Here is an 11834-nt window from a genome sequence, read left to right as displayed (position 1 = left end):
GCCTCAAAGGGGGGGAAATTGGGTGGATTCCACCCATCTTACTACTATAGTCTACCTAAAGCCCGGTAATCAAGGAGGAAGATTTGAGAAGGGGCTCCTGCCCTCAGGTGTGACTCAGTTCTCTGGGGTTGCCTCCAAGATATATTTGGCTCCTGTACTTTCAGTGTTGGGCTGGAAAACAACCTGCTCAGTTGTTTGTTTGAGAGGTGCCCAGTTGTGAGGGGCCTTGAACTTTTTCATGTTATTGTTGCAGGATTGTCACCCTTTGCCCTTGCCCTTCTATCCCCAACCCCACCCCACGTCCTGCTCTTCTACAATTCCTGAATGTTGGACTTGCCTATTTTGGCTTCCACTGACATGACTGACAACTGGCTGAACGTGCAGTCAGAGGAAGAGAAAAGCCAGGAAAGCAGCATGGTGGACTCGGGAAACCTCGATGACAGCTTGACCAGCCTCCAGTGGCTTCAAGAATTCTCCATCATCAACGCCAACATGGGCAAGTCATCTTCTTCCCCGTGCAGCACAGATCCTCATGGGTATCATAAAATCCCTGGCTCCGCTGCGCCGTGTTCCCCCCTGGCTGGTGATCCAGCTTGCATGGGGATGCCCCACACTCCTGGCAAGCCAATTTCCTCCTCCACATCCAGGACTGCACATCTGCAAGGCCAACCCCTGGAAGACATAGATTACAAGACCAATCCCCATGTGAAGCCCCCTTATTCCTATGCCACACTCATCTGCATGGCCATGGAAGCGAGCAAGAAAACCAAAATCACCCTCTCAGACATCTATAAATGGATTACGGATAATTTCTGCTATTTTCGGCATGCTGACCCCACATGGCAGGTAGGTGGCTAGAACGGCCTGGGTCCCTCTCATTTGTGCCTCTGCCTTTGGAGTGGGGCCACCCAATCATGTAGGTGAAGTTCTAGTGCACTTGTTGTTGTCCCAGTGTTCTGTTGATTCTCCTCTGAGGCTCAAGATTACCCTCCTAGGTGCCGTTGCGGCTTATTATGGCTGTATATGACAAGTTCACAATGTTTTTTATACCTCATAGTTCTTCTGTGAGGGAAGCTCTATCTAAAGTAGGGTTATACCTAAGGTGTTGAAGGAGGAAGTCTAGGCTACTTGTCCAAAGTCCCTAAACAGCTGTGAAAGAGCAACAAACCCTTTCCTACATTCTTAACTGAGATGCTAGCACCCTACTTCCTGGATCATCCTCCCTCAGGTTGTAAGACTCTCTCTGGCAAAAGAAGAGGAGCAGATCTCTTGGTAACTCTCCAATGACATTAGAAAGCAACCAAGTGTTCCTAGTATTCATGCTGTCGCTTCGTTTTTGTCTTCCCTTTCCCCTGGGCGCAATTATTATTGCTTGGTACGTTTCCTACCAAACTGTTTTGCCTGGAGTAAAGCACTTAGTAGTACACAAGAGGTGGCTGTAAATGAGAAGGTAGAACAGTGTAAACAGGCATTTTCTCCTTTTAAAGCTAGCAATTATCTGTTCAGTCTCTGTTGCGGGACAAATGAATGTGGATCATTGAGGAAATTATTGTACCTTTTCTGTGACTCCAACAACCACAGTAACTATAGTGTGACAAAGATATTCCAGAGTAAAGGACGTGTCAGAGTGAGTGTGGAAATGACAGCAGGGGGAAAGTGAGGAGTAAGAGAAAAGGAAACAGGTGGAGGGATAAGGAGAAATAAAGATGGGAAGATGAAGCAGAATGACCAAGACAGAGACTGAATATATATTTAAAACCTTGGCCAGTCTTTCTCGGGACGGCTAAGGCTGCTAATCTAGTCAGTCACATATGAGGATTTGGAATCAAAGAAGTACAAGGCTGCGAGGCGAGGTGGGGGTGGGGAGCCATGGAGAGAGTTAGGGGGGCAACTGACTCTCCCATCCTATATTTTGGAGAAGATGTGCTTATTCCTCAGAAGTACCACTAATATCTCGCTGGTTATTATGAGGTAGAAAAACATAACCACAACAACTGCTCTTGGGATGCTTGATTTTTGGAAATTTAATCTTGAATGTACCCCAAGTGTAGGCCGTCGAGCTTTGCCATGAATCTTGTGCGCCACCTTTGTTCCCACTGAAATCTGGAAAAAAGCAGTTGTAAGGAGGGCTTTGAAAACCAGTCCCTTGGATATGGAACTAGCTTTCATGTTCAGTACCTGGACCCTAGCAGATGAATTCCTATTATCCAGACTTTGGTTTCTCACAAGTAGGGGATACATTGGGATGATAGTCCAATACATCTGAAGGGCACCTGCTTAGGGAAGGCTGCATTAGGCCAATGTGCATCACATCCACATCAGGAGAGCATTCTTATGTTCTTAAGTTCTTAAAACAAGCATCTGCTTTACACACTACTGGGCAGGGGGAGGGGAGAGAGAGAGAGAGAAAATGAGAGTGAACACCTTTAGGGATATAAAAAGGTAATATACCTAAGGGGGAAGAATCCTTTCCCCAAAACTCCTTCTTTTGATCCATTGGGGAATGGAAATTGAGGGTGCTGGCTGGATTAGTTAATACCTGCCACAGGAGCCAAAGAAGTGGATTGCCTTATCCATCCAACTGGATACTTGACAAGATTGAAGGTGGAGAAGCAATACTAGGAAGGAAAGAGGTGTGAATAAGAGTAGAATTGATGGAACTCAGGAGCTAAAAGGGTAACACAGAGAAATATTTCAACTTTCCTCTTGAAGAGGCTTAGTCAGCCCATAAGACTTTAGTGAAGTTCAACTGCCATGAGAAGAAACCCACAGTTAGTTTGTAAAACTGAACAAGTAGGAGTCTAGATCAGGAAAGAAAGAAAGAAAGAGGTAAGCCTGACTTTGGGGAAATCCAAGTCAGAGTTGTTCACCAGGTTTTTATAAGGTGAACATTGGACTCTGGCTCTATTACTGTAGCAGCCTCATGTGCCTCATTAATTTCATTTGTAATTCAAATAGCTCTGCTGAGACAGTGACTCAGTTGGCATAAGCCACAGTGCCCATGGGCACCAAATAATATATTCAACCCCGGCTCAGGATTGTCGTGGGAACTTGAGGAGCATGGGTTATCGGAGGGTTGTTTAACTCTTGAATAACCCATGATGACTGGGTTTGGATGCAGTGTCAATCCCGGGTTGGGGGTTGAATATGCAAAATGGCAGCCGGTATGCACACGCATGTGCTGCAGCTCACCATGGCTTAAACAACCCATGGTGGGCTGTTCTGATTATGCAACCAGGTTCATTGGTTATGTGAGGGCTATTTAATCCTAATATAACCCATGCTCACTGAGTTCAAACAGCATGATAACCCCCAAGTTGGGGTTGCATATTTGGAATGTCAGCCGCAGGTTTCCTGCATGCGCCACAGCTTCATCATGGGTTAAATAACCCATGGTAGGCTGTTGTGTCATGTGAACAGCCCCAGTGAATTTCTGTTTTCCCATCTCCATTGCCATTATTATGTGCTCCATATCCATATAGCATGGATATGGTAGACATGAAAATCAACATATTCTAAGCACCCACTGTAATCCTATGACAGGGCTGGACAACTTGTGGTCCTCCAAATGTTTTGGCCTAAAATGCACATGTGAAAATACAGTTTGGGCTAATACAAAATAAAACTTCATTACTCAGTTGCATTACTCAGTCCAGAAAGTTTATAGACTTGGGCTGGTGGCACACTATAGCCCAGAGATAGGCAATTTGTAGCCCTCCAGATGTTTTGGCCTACAACTTCCATCAGCCCTAGCCAGCATAGTCAATGGATTATGGGAGTGGAAAGCCAAAACATCTGGAGGACCACAAGTTGTCCAACCCATCCTATACATTGGGCCTTTACTCCCAAGCAACAAGCACTGCCTTGTCCAGAAATTCACCTTAGTCAAAGGAAAACTATGTCCAGGTGTCATACAGACATCTTTGTAACTGACATCCTTGCTGTTTCCATGATTTTATCCAGAGGTGAAAATAGAATTGTAGTGTTGAATCTCTGAGGGAGGATCTTCAAGAGAGTATGGAGATGCTGCATTTGAAGACATTTTCCTCTCTCATAAGTGATTAGTGGTGGTTCAGTCAGTTATGTTCTGCATGGCTGGTAATGGCAATAGCATCAAAGAGGATACTTGTCATTTCATTGCCCGTCAAGCAGCTGCCAGCACAATCCCTTGAGCTGGAGCCCAACCCTCCTGATGGACCTAGTCCTCAACCAGGTCTCTGACATGCTTGCTGAGGCAAGGTGCTCCTGCCCAGGAGAGAGACATGGGATAAGACCACTTAAGGTTGGTGCTCATGTTACAATTGCCATGAGAATGCTGCTGAAACTGGTCTCGGTGTATAGCGTCATAACACAGAGAACTGCTTTACTCTGCCACCACACTGTGAATCTCTACTTCATACTCCTGCTGGTTACTGGTAGAAGGATGGACATTCATAACATAATGAGAGCTCTAGATGGTAAGTAATCCTCAGTGATACAGCGAGGTCGTTTTTTGAAGGCATACCGATGACTGTAGTGTGTGTTCTGGCCTTTATCTGTCTACTTAGCCAGTACCTCATGCTCTGTGAAGGCTGGCTGCCATTATTCTAGGCCCACTGGGAGAATCTTTCTTTCTTTAGAAAAGTTAACATAGAAAAGAACCTTCTTCCTTTTCCTCATTCACTTCTGTGCTCTTCGCCATCCTCATACATTCAGGAGCACCTTTCCCCTATCTCCTTCTTCTGCCCGCCACAGTAATTTCTCACTTAAATAGGTCTAAGTGATGTTCACCAAGTTGTATTCTTGTCCCCAAATGCCCACCAAGATCAACTCACCAAGGGATACTTTTGTAGGTATATGCTCAATCTTCAGCATACCAAAGGAACCAGAGTCTCTTGGTATGTGTGTGTTTCTTTGTCCTATGTCAGGGCTGGGGAACCTGTGGCCCTCCAGATATCATTGGTGACTCCCTTCAGCATGGCCAATGGTCAGGGATTATGGGAGTTGTAGTCTAACAAAATCTGGAGGGCAACAGGTTACCCAGCCCTGTTGAACCTATTGGGCAAGTGCTACATTCATCTGAATGCTCAAGACTCCCTCAGCTGGGTAAAAATTATCATCTGAGGAAGCCTCTGCATTAGGTCACTGGAGTCACATGACTTGGTTTTTCAAAAGCTTGTTAGCAAGCAATCACAATGTATCCCAGGGAATCATTGATATTTATGGTTGGAAATCTGGAATATATTCCCTGTGGCCATTTTATAAAGTTACAACTTTCAATTGTCTAAGTAACATTTGCATTTAACATACAATCAGTGCATTTCTATTTTTCTGCCCCATTTGTATTCTTGTTCACACTTCCAAGCTTTTGTGACTTGTTTACTTTTTTATTGCTATTTTGCTAATGACATTAGGATATTGTTTTGAAATAACATTACTTCTATTGAAATCTTCTAACAAAAAGAGAAAGAAGGGTAGAAAAGAAAGAGGACACACACACACACACACAGAGAGAAAGAGAGAGAGAGAGAGAGAGAGAGAGAGAGAGAGAGAGAGAGAGGCTGAGATGATCTTCCAAGGAAGGCATTTTCCACCACACTCCAATTTATTAATTACAGGAATTAGCCCATCTTCCCCTTATCCAGCAAGACTACTCACGAGATAATTCTACCCTTAAAAAGCATAAGTAACAAAAACTCCAAAATAAAACCAAAATGTTTAATTTAAAACAAGGCCCTTCTTTTGGATGCTCCATTTTGCTGTGTCATGTTATGAGCTCCTAATCAAATATGATAAGTTTCAGCACAAGAATCACCATTAATGCACCTGCAAAAAGAGAAGGGGTAACCAGGCCATTCCAAAACCATTTCAATGATGGCATCAACTGGATTTAAAATCAAAATAATGGTATCAAAAGGGGAAGGAAGTCAACCTGTGTAGGCCATGTGAAGGACCCATGATGGATGATACCAATGAACATTAGTGGAAGTATCTCCAGATCAAGTGTGTGTAACTGTGGGTGGCTCAACTGGAAGAAGCTACTCCTGAGCCAATTATAGTGAATGTTCCAACTGGAAGAACAGCTGAGGTCACACCAATGTCAAACTGGTTTGGAGAATGACAGGATGCTACAATATCTCACTCTGGCTAAGAATGCCAGACAACAAGGCATTTTAAAAAATAATGATCATACTGTAATTCCTCCTCTAAAGCAATCCTCTGCATGTTTTTACTCAGAAGTAAATCAATGGTGCTTACTCCCGGCAAGAGTGAATAGGACTGCAGCTTAAATAAACAAACAGAGAAAGTATTTCACATATATTGTCTTGCATATCCTTGAAGCAACCACATGATGTTTATTAACCTTAATCTATAGATGGAGATATTCTGTAGATGCATTGATGATAGCACACTATTTCATGGCTAGAGGACCAGGGCTTCAGAATCCACATCCAGGACTTTAGATTTCACTTTCACACATAGGCAACTGCAGACAGCTTATAAGAAGTAAAGGTAATTGGAATTAGTGAACGTTATCTGATACCAAGTTTCTGAGCTCATCATCAAATTTTAACATTCATTAGGTTTCCCACAAGATTGTTCTAGAGCTGAGATGCAATGGGTTGGATCCAATATTTGCTTTCCATAAGAGAAAGGAACCTGTGAGAGGATGGCCCCTCCACCTGATTTTTGGGGATCCCTCCACACCACAGCTCAACCCATTCAGAAGGGTCTATTGTGTGACATTTTCAGGTGGGAGGGGCTACTGTGGGGAGGAGGGTAAAGAAATCCATTTTTGAGAGCAGAGTTGATTCAGTGTAAATCTAGTTCCGAGCACTTATATTTCCTAGAATTAGCAAAGAAGTAGGCAGAAAGGAAAAAGATGGGCTTGTGTGTGTGTGTGTGTGTGTGTGTGTGTGTGTGTGTGTGTGTGTGTGTGTGTATACAAACTCTTAACTCTTAGGTTAGAAAACACTTTCCCTCTTCTTTTTTTCCCTTTCTTTTCTTTTTCTTTTTTTTAACAGAATTCAGTTTCTCTTTGCAAAGATGCAGGTGGTTCAATTGATTGTTGTAGGGGGAAAATGATAAATATGCTAACTAGCTGGGCAATAATGAACCGTAGACAAGCCCAGCGGATTTAAACTGACTCTAAGACAGGGGAGGGGAGAATTCTCTGACCCTTGTAAAATTTCATTAAGCAGTAAATTCTGACTCATCAGAGACCGGCACATTTGCAGGAATTCCTCTTTTTCTTTCTTTTCCCCTCTTCTCCAGCCATGTCCATGTTCTCACCCGCCTCACCAACCCCAGTTCCTGTAAGTGCAGACACAGAGTCAAAATGTCATGCCACCCATAATCAGGGAGGAGAAGGGGAGAGATTCCTGTGGGAGCTGTGTGCTTTGGAAAGGAGCCAAGATGCCCAGGGAGTTTCAGCCTAGAGGAATGGGTTTTTTATTTAGCCCTCCAGGCATTCAAGCCTTGCTTTTGCTCTTTGGCAATACGGATTATGGATGAATAAGCATAAAGATATCTAGGCAACATTTAAAAAAAGGAAAGAAAAGGAACCCTCACACACAATCCTCCACCATATCCAATCTCTTAACACCCTCCTGGCTTTGTGCTCTATACGAGGGTGTTATTTACCCAATAACGGAGTTTGCTTTCTGATTGTGCACATCACTCTAGACACGCACATGCATTCTTTTTTTAGAATAGCTCTATGGGAACAGAAAATGTCCCTTCTTTTGGTCTCGCTCTTTGTCGCTGTTCTCAGAGCTACCATGATTTTTCTTTTTCTTTTTTTAATGACGATTCAGAGGATGATTTCATACAAAGCCCAATTCAACCATAGGATGATCCATGGGCACCCAAAGGTGCATGTATGCATGCAAATATAACCAAACAGACCGGCAAGTGTGCCGTGTGAGTGGTGTTTGTGTGGTGTTCCCTCCCCATCTGTCTTAGATTAAGTGGTTATTTCACAGAGTATTTCTGTTGTACTTAGTACCACCGCATACCATGGTAGCTGTGGCTTCTGGGAAAGCTCTTGATCTGTAGTCACAATGTCAGCTCTCAGGCCTGCATAGACTTTTATCTTAAAAAACAGGATTGTTATATGATGCTTGGTTGACCTTTTTGGTCTCTGAGGTATTGGGAGGGTGGATTTTAAAATCTTTCCTGATTTTGAGGATGTGGGATGGTTGTCTTCTCCATTCCACATTGTGAGTGTTGCTGTGTAGGGTGACCATATGGAAAGGAGGACAAGGCTCCTGTAACAGTTGCATATAAAAGGGAATTTCAGCAGGTGTCATTTGTATGCATACAGAACCTGGTGAAGTTTCCTCTTCATCCCAACAGTTAAAGCTGTACAAACCCTGCCCTCTTGACCATATACAAAAGAGGGCAGGGCTCCTGCAGCTTTAATTATTGTGATGAAGAGGGAATTTCACCAGGTGCTGCATGCATACAAATCTTCTGAAATTCCCTTACCAGACAACTCTTAAAGATACAGGAGCCCTGTCCTCCTTTCCATATGGTCACCCTACACAGCCCACAACCATCCCACATCCTCAAAATCAGGAAAGACACATAAATAGGTTTGAAACTGGTATAAACTTGTAGTATTGGCAGGTATGGCCTAAGATTTCTATCCTTCTCTTTCAGAGAGCTGAGGACAAATTCTAACTTTTTAAGAGAACCAAACCATGAAAACAACTCTATGTAATAATATCCCACACAAAGCAGATAAAAAACGGGGTACCACCATACCCTCCCCACCTGCACACCTTCCCACTTGCCATTGTAGCATCTAAAACCCACCACAAATGAAAGGTCTTGCTAATACTTCCAGAAAATACTCTAGTTCAAAGAAGTCCATGCAAGAATGTCACTCTTGAATAAATTGAACACACTCATGATAATTATCAGAAAAGTGCTCTTCTTTGATCTTAAAGGCTATGATGGGAGATGGGAGTCCCTGTTTTTCTAGGTACGCAGCAGCCTTCTCTAACCTGGGGATGTTGACCTATGGTGCCTATCATCCCCAACCAAGGGTGATGGGAATTGTAGTCCAAGACATCTGGAGAACACCAGACTGGGGAAGGTTGCCATATCAGAATGAGGATGGCCATCCATTTGACTGTAGCCATCATACTCCTGAGATATTCCAGATTTTATGTATTTTAATTTCACTGTTTCAAACCCCTTCAGCCTTCTTTCTTTCTAGAAAGACCTTCATAATTCCATATGGTTGGTTCAGTTGCATTCATGCTATATGTACTACACTAGTAGTTCTCAACCTTCCTAATGCCGCGACCCTTTAATACAGTTCCTCATGTTGTGGTGACCCCCAACCATAAAATTATTTTCATTCTTCTCTACACGATCCATTGTCATGGGATGGTTTGCTAATGAAAATAATACATAACAATAGCTTTAATAATACAAAAGATGATACATGACATAGTTCAGTCAATACAGTTTCCTAAGACCATCGGAAATATGTGTTTTCCGATGGTCTTAGGCGACCCCTGTGAAAGGGTCATTCGACCCCCGAAGGGGTCCCGACCCACAGGTTGAGAACCGCTGTACTACACAGTGAAGTTATTTCTTACTTACATTACGCTCTGTTTTGTTTTTTAATTGATTTCAGAATTCCATTAGGCACAACCTGTCCTTGAATAAGTGCTTTATCAAGGTGCCACGAGAGAAGGATGAGCCGGGAAAAGGTGGCTTCTGGAAGATCGATCCTCAGTATGCAGACAGGCTGATGAACGGAGCCTTCAAGAAACGCAGGATGCCCCCAGTCCAGATCCATCCAGCCTTCACCGGAAGAATCCAACAGGATGCCAGTTCTAGTTCTTCTGCTCACCAGGCAGCGGCATCTTGGAAGAACAACAGCATCCTGAAAATCAACATGGAGTCTCAGCAGCTGCTCAAAGAATTTGAAGAAGTCACCAGCGACCAAAACTGGAACCCAGTGGATGGGAAAATGAGCCATAAGCGCAAGCAGCCGCTGCCAAAGCGGATGTACAAGACAGCCCGCCTCGCCAGCTCCCCTATGCTCACTCAGGAAGAACAGACAGAGCTTGGGTCTCTGAAAGGTGATTTTGATTGGGAGGCTATCTTCGACACCACCTTGAATGGTGACTTCTCCACCTTTGAGGATCTGGAGATCACTCCTCCTATTAGCCCCATAACCAGGGATGTAGACTTGACTGTGCATGGAAGACATATTGACTGCCCACAGGAGTGGTGCCCAGCTGGGCAGGATTATATCCTAACAGAATCCAACCAGAACAGCTTGGACTTTGATGAAACCTTTATTGCCACTTCTTTTCTTCAGCATCCCTGGGATGAAGGGAGAAATGATTACCTCTCAAGTTCTGTCAACATGGATCCACTCTTTGAACTTAACGACCCTTCTTTGCAGACAGAAATGAATGACTGGAGCAATGCTGGCTGTCTTTAATGAGAGATAGATCCCTGGCTGGAAGGCTCAAGATCATCCTAGATTGACTGGCTGTATGAACAAGATATTCCCCAGTGCTGCAGGACTTTACAACAGAAGAATCCTCTAACAAATGAGACGTCTTTAGAATTGGGACCAAGTGAATCACAGAAGTGGCGAGGGAGGGGAGATCTGGAGAGTTTGGCTGGATGTATCTGAACACAACACATATGGGGAACTCTGTACCCCCAAAAGACAACAAATAATAATAATACAGTACTTATTTTTGTGTTCTTTTAAAGAAATATAGATTTTTCTACTTCATGGGTGGAGGGGATTGAGAAGGGCATATCTTTCTTATAAGGAAGGGGAGGATATTTGAATAGGATGGAAGAGGGAGCCCTTTCTGGTGACTAGGAACACGCTAGATCATCTGAAATTTTCTCTTCTTTGGTCCATTTGTTCATTCTCTCTCTCTCTCTCTCTCTCTCTCTCTCTCTCTCTCTCTCTCTCTCTCTCTCTCTCGTGTGAGTGTGTTTATACTGTTTCTACCCAGGGAAAATGTCTAGGCAAAACATGGGACAATTAAATAGTAGGCAAATACAATTCCCACTTGTATTCTAGGAGTTGCAACCACCTGTCTACACTAGGATTAGTTTAGATGTTGAAATCCGTATACTCAGAAATGAATCAACAATTCAAGATCTTTCAGGCTTTTAAAATAGAGCCTATTATATATCTATATATCTATAATGAAACCTATATTTTTTAGCTACAGGGCACAATCAGTAGAGTATTGTGGGGCGGGGCGGGGGAGAGAATGAGGATTGTTTGTAATAATGTTAATTAAGATTGAAGTATATCAAGTGTTTGTTATACAGAGGGAAATGTAATGAAATATGCAAGTGGGAATTCCTGCCAGTAGAGGATTTTTTTTAAAAAAAAGAATAACCCATAAATGGGGACCAGATGTTCTCTTGATGGTCCTTTTTACTTATTTTTGTATCTCAGATTCTTTACAATTGTGCAGTCTTGACTGACTGTACAGCATCGACACGAAGTCATGGCAGATCTTCTAAAGTTATGGACTACTAACAAAACACTGTACCCTTTTCTAACCAGAAGCTATGAAGGAATTTGTGTGATCACATGACAGACTCTGACAAATCAGCTGACAAATCAGCTGATTAATTATGAAGGGCTATTTTCCTCTCCTTTGGTCAAACAACTGTTGGGACCACAAAATATTTCTCTGCTTTAGTTAATGCCTTCTTACATGCGAGTCCCCAGCCACTGACAATTTAGTGTTGGCTTAATTTAAACAAAACAACTTCTAATGCTCATGCTATTCTGTGTCTCTAGACTTAAGTGGAGGACTATAGGCCAAAGATGGTTTATGCAGTCA

At 43.1% G+C, this 11834-nt stretch overlaps 1 protein-coding gene across 1 annotated transcript; it reads left to right on the top strand.

Annotated features, from left to right (window-relative positions):
• Positions 1-311: 311 nt before the first annotated feature.
• On the top strand, positions 312-10681 carry FOXJ1 (forkhead box J1). The gene is made up of 2 exons (XM_063123234.1): positions 312-846; positions 9632-10681. The coding sequence occupies exons 1-2, from the start codon at positions 325-327 to the stop codon at positions 10448-10450; spliced, it is 1341 nt and encodes a 446-aa protein (XP_062979304.1). The 5' UTR covers positions 312-324; the 3' UTR covers positions 10451-10681.
• The last annotated feature ends 1153 nt before the right edge of the window (positions 10682-11834 follow it).

This window comes from Elgaria multicarinata, chromosome 3 (assembly GCF_023053635.1).
Source record: "Elgaria multicarinata webbii isolate HBS135686 ecotype San Diego chromosome 3, rElgMul1.1.pri, whole genome shotgun sequence".
Lineage (NCBI taxonomy): Eukaryota > Metazoa > Chordata > Lepidosauria > Squamata > Anguidae > Elgaria > Elgaria multicarinata.
The sequence above is the reverse complement of the archived record's forward strand: the minus strand, read 5'-3'. Positions and strand labels throughout refer to the sequence as shown.

What these genes read in the sequence shown, in the direction of transcription:
- FOXJ1 (XM_063123234.1), top strand. Translation starts at nt 325, where the DNA reads ATGTTGGACTTGCCTATTTTGGCTTCCACTGACATGACTGACAACTGG. An exon ending in ATGCTGACCCCACATGGCAG is followed by an intron (nt 847 to 9,631) that starts GTAGGTGGCTAG and finishes AATTGATTTCAG; the next exon opens with AATTCCATTAGGCACAACCT.